Genomic DNA, 5170 nt, shown 5'->3' with positions numbered 1-5170 from the left:
CAGAGTCCCCATTTGACTCAAGAAGTACCGTTGCATCCACCCAAAACCATTGTATGGTGTGGGGTCAACTCTACAAGATGTCACTGTTCCACTCTTTTCTGAGAACAACGCAGGCCAAAAGTGAGTAAAATGGTTTCGATATTTCCCGATGCTGGGAATTTCGTGATGAAAATAAAATAATACTAGTATCGCCCAGTTGTCGAAATTCGAGTTCTTTTTTTATTCACTTTTGAATTTCACTTGTCACCAATATCCTTTATGCGAATGACGATTTTGTAGTCCACCACCAAAATCTAAAGCGAATTTACAGGAAAACTTAACACCAAATTTCTTCTGTAGCTTTCGAAATTATACCGAGAAAGGAACCTCAATTTTGATTTATAAAAATATGTAATATGTGTATAGATGAGATTCTTAACGGTTCCTCACTGACTACTATGTGAAATATATACCAGTTCAGCATGTAAATATCGAGGGCTTATATTCAATATCCTGTATCTGCATTTTTCACAAAAATGAGATTCTGATATAAAAATCCACCTAAGACTTAAATGTCATCGGTGATGTTAATGCTGACCTTGTATAACGCTTGACAGAAGAATTTATTTTAAATTGCAAAGTCAGAATTAACATCTGTGATGACAGGTAAGTCCCAGTTGGGTTTTAACCTCACAAAGTTGTTTCTGTGAAAATTGCAGATAGAGGGTATTGAATATAAGCCCTCGATATGTTTTTCGATTATATTGGTCTGAGTGCCCTTTGGAAGGTTAAAAACTAAATTGCTAGATCAACATAAATTCATATTTCTTTTCAGTATAATCGGTGGTGTAAAACAAAATATAATCAGGGTATTCATCTAAACGAGTAAATGCCTCGTAACTGTATAAACCTCGTATCTAAACCGGGTTTCTTTACAAAATTAAGTAAGTTTACGAGGTTTACGTGGTTACGTGGCATTTACGCGTTTATATGAATTGCCCTAATATTTCTTTCTCTAACGGCGGTTTTACCCGGGGGTTTGTCACGAATTGGCCTAAAGCCCAATATTTTTGCACCACACGATTGGGCTGCCAAGTTACACCAAATGTTGCTTTTATATGTTCTAAATATGAAGCAAATCTGACCATAAATAGGATTTTTAAGGATAGCTCTCAACCCCTGCGCCACCTAACGGAAGACAAAAATACTGCTCTTTTTTAAAATCATTGCACAAAATAACAATCATTCAATGCGATTTAGAAACCTGGTAGAAAATGGTTACCAATTGAATGATTCTTATCATTTTATATGTATATAGATGTAGGTGTGTCAAATTCCATTACCTTATCATAAGTGGTTCCAGATATAAGCGATATGGAAATTTAATTTTGTATGGGAGGTGCCTCATCCCCCTTTCGAATACACATCACTTCTCGCCATAAGTTCGGTAATGATAACATATTCAGCTGTATCAAATTTAGGACATTAAGTAGTTTAAGAGATAAGCGATTTGAGAATTTCAGTTTATATGGGAGGTGCCACACCCCCTTTTCCATTACCTACCACTTCTCGCCGGCAACAATAAAAAAAAAATATTTTGAAAATAAAGCGTTTCTAAGTCTCTTCCGTCTGATGACCGCCTTTTTTTGAAACATAATTGTTTGAAAAATATAATTCACAATAAAGGCATATCTCTAAATTGGAATACGTGTTCAAAAAAAAGTCTAGATGGCAAAAATATTCGGCTTCGGCAAAAATTTCGGTTGGGGTTTACCGAAACCAAGCATTCAGCCGAATTGAAAATATTTCCTATAAATCGGCAAGCAGAAGCCGAAACCGAACGTTCAGTCGAACTCTACTCCAAACGGATAGTCATTATTCTGTTATTGCTCGACCTTGGTATTATTCCGCACTTTTTTTACTGGGATATTTTATTTAACTTATAAATTGAATTGAAGTTTACTTTTTAAGCCGGTGGTAAATATCTTCAAAAGCCTTTCTTCTTTATGATTGATATATGATTTTCTATTTAACATTCATATATTGCGATTTGCAATATTTTAATTTATTAATTTAAAGGAATTCAAATTTTTGGGTCGATGGCAATCCTCGTTTTTTACGCAAGGTTTTCCTTCGTTTGATACCCATATATTGAAGTTATTAATTAAACTACATCGCCCTCACCCGCTTCGCTGAGTGTATGAAATTTATGCGTGTTATTATAGGTGTAATTTATTTCAATAAAACTGAACATACTTAAAATTTTTTTAATCATCTTCAAAATATTTTCAAACTAAAATTTTTTTAAACCTCTCTCTTGTAATGCTTTTCAATTAACTAATTCCCTGAAATCAATTTGAGATTTTAAACGGATGGCAACCCCCTTAAATGTAATTTTGAAATGAGTCCCTTTTAAAACCATTTCCATTGATACTCATATTTTAAAAATTCATTGAAATTATGGAATACATTACATTGTTGGAATTTAACTTTTTAAAAAATTGGCAACCTCTCTCGTCTGTCAATCATATTGCGCTACATGTATATGTATTTAAATTACCTAATTCCCATAATTTAAGTTGAAGGTCGTACCTATGTATATTTTAATAACTCATTTAACCTATAAAAGAATTGTATTTGGCTTTGAAAATTTGTTCAAATAGGTGGCAACTCTGATACATATAGATGAGAAGATAGGCCTTTTCAAAACCATTTCGATTCATACCCTTATTGTAATAATTAATTTATTTTAATCGAGTTTAATTTTTAACAATGGTTGCCGTTAAGGGCCTCAATAATGTTCAAAATTTTCACACTAAAGGTTTCTTAAAAAAATTCGGTTGACACCTTATTTTTTGTTTTTCAGACAGTTTGCGAATAATTAATTTAAATTTCACTTTTCAAACAGGTGGCAACCCTTTTAAAAATATTTTCAAACTAAAAATAATTACCTTAATTTAAGTTGAATTTGTTTTTTCTTTTTTAACAGGTGGCAGCACTCCTCGAGCATGGAATTGATTTTATATATCTCCATACCAAGTTTCAGTATTCTATCACAAATATTTCCTGAGATATGCAGTATGAAAAATTCTGTTTGTTTGGCTAAATGACACCAGTGTAAAAAATTTCATGATGATGATGTGAAGGCGTAACAAACAAACAAACAAACTCACTTTCGGATTTATAATAGTAGTGGGGATAGTAAGGACTTAACTAGCCAAAGATATTTTTGAAATAAAATTTGTTAGACCTCTTTTGCTTGTAAGTTGAATTTAAGTTATTAATAAAATTAAATTACATAATTTAAACATATGGCAACCCTTTAAATATTTTAAGATGTAGGGCTTTCCAAATTCCTTCCCTTCTAATATCTATCCATAAATTTTTATGTTTAATTTCACTTATTTAAATCGCATTTAACCATTTAAAAAGGTGGCAACTCTTAAAAAGTATTTAAGAAAAAACGCATTTTTAAAACAAGTAAATTAATTAATTATTAATTAATTAATTATGAATGCATTTTATTAGAATTGTACAATGTTGACAGTTTGTTCTTCTTTTTAAATTAGATAATCGATGTATTCGCAAACTTGTCGTGCACTCCTTCGATGAGCAACACTACAACGGTGTAGTGATTCGTTTAAAACATCTTCGCCAACCACAATCTACTACATATGAACACAAAAGCAGGTATCAAAAGTTTTATGCTAGCCGCACTGAAACTGAAAACTCCACCAGAGACGTTCAATGCTGCCGTGCCATTTAATGCAGCCGTAGCAAAACCAACCCTATTATTGCCCATATCGAAGACTGTGTAATATTGACCAATGAAGACGTCACCCAAAATCCAAAAATTCGTATCGGCTTCCTCAAAAGCAGACATACACACTATATCGCCATTTTCATCTTCAGTTTCAATTATATACTGAGAACTAGTGAGGTTGAAGGTGGTGCCACCTATGGTGAATGAAATGATCGGCAAACTTGACAATGCAGCACACTCCACAAGGTATTCTCCCTCGCTGTAGACAGCACCAATTGCATTCTGTATATTCTCCAAGAGGCTGCTTGGCACAGCTAACAAACTCTTTCCGGTATCGGCTATAGCAGAGCAATCGAGACAAGCATTAGTACCATCAATGCTGACCGAGTCCATATTGAATTGCCAATAGCCTTCGATTGTAACGGGCACGTAGGTCAACTCGCCACTGTAGTGATTTGTATCGATGCCACCGAGCGTAAGTTCACCACCTTGCAAGGATGTGCCATTGCGTGTCAAATAGAAAGCGAATACGGGCGAGTCAATTAAACCTTGTGAGTATAAATCATAGAAGGGTGGCAACACATTGTCAGCAGCAATCGTTTGATAGCCCATGCCAAGTATGCCATCGAATTCCGAATCGACGAATGTGTTACCAGGCTCGGATGTTGCAACTGCGAGGGTTTGTCCCGTTATAGCGAAATCGCTAATTGACACAGTATCGGCCACCAAGTAACCCGTAAGATTTCCAGTGCCATATTGTATGGCAAAACTGTGTCCATTAGGCTGATGTGTGCTGGATATGTTCGAATTGTATGTATTGTGATCTTGACAAGCTTGATCGGTGGATGCACAAGCTGCGCCGGGTACCCACAGATTCGATGAACCGGTGTCGAAGAGAACTTGAAAGCTTTGCGGTGGTGTACCAATAGTGATGGATCCATAGTACTGATCGTCAACGTAGTTACTCAATTGTTCTGCTGTGACAACGAAACTTGATTTATACTTGCTACGCAGCACAGCCACCTGGGAGCCAACATTCTTGATGGAGCGTAACTTGTTGGGTTTTTTTAGTGGAACACGCACGAGCGCTGTGTCGACGACGAACGCGAGGAACAAAAGACCAACTGCCAACCAGTGTTGCCGCGTATAATTTTTAGTGGTAGCCAAATTCCTTTAAAAAAAGGGCTAAAAAAGAGCTAAAAAATGTCGTTGTGGCTAAAAATGGTAGCTAATTTTTTTTACTTATATATACATCTTTAAGTATACACGCAAACATTTTCAATAAGTAATGGTATAAAAAACAGTGAACTCTGGAAAAAAGCAAATTTTATCCAACCAAAAACCTTTTTGTATAAAAGGTGAAATATACGGCACCAGGTTGCTTGTTGGGTTTTTTTAGTGGAACACGCACGAGCGCTGTGTCGACGA

The 5170-nt window shown here is 35.2% G+C and overlaps 1 protein-coding gene across 1 annotated transcript in view; it reads right to left on the bottom strand.

The window, feature by feature from the left end:
- Positions 1–3619: 3619 nt before the first annotated feature.
- LOC118741986 (lysosomal aspartic protease-like) overlaps positions 3620–5170 on the bottom strand; it is a 9160-nt gene continuing 7609 nt past the window's right edge. The window contains exon 2 of the mRNA XM_036473950.1: positions 3620–4866. Within this exon, the coding sequence (XP_036329843.1) occupies positions 3620–4866 (1247 nt within the window). The remainder of the gene's footprint in view (positions 4867–5170) is intronic.

The sequence above is a fragment of the Rhagoletis pomonella genome, unplaced genomic scaffold, assembly GCF_013731165.1.
Source record: "Rhagoletis pomonella isolate Grant_MI unplaced genomic scaffold, Rhpom_1.0 Rhpom_scaffold_00006, whole genome shotgun sequence".
NCBI classification, from domain to species: Eukaryota; Metazoa; Arthropoda; class Insecta; order Diptera; family Tephritidae; genus Rhagoletis; species Rhagoletis pomonella.
This window is presented reverse-complemented; position numbering and strand designations above follow the sequence as displayed.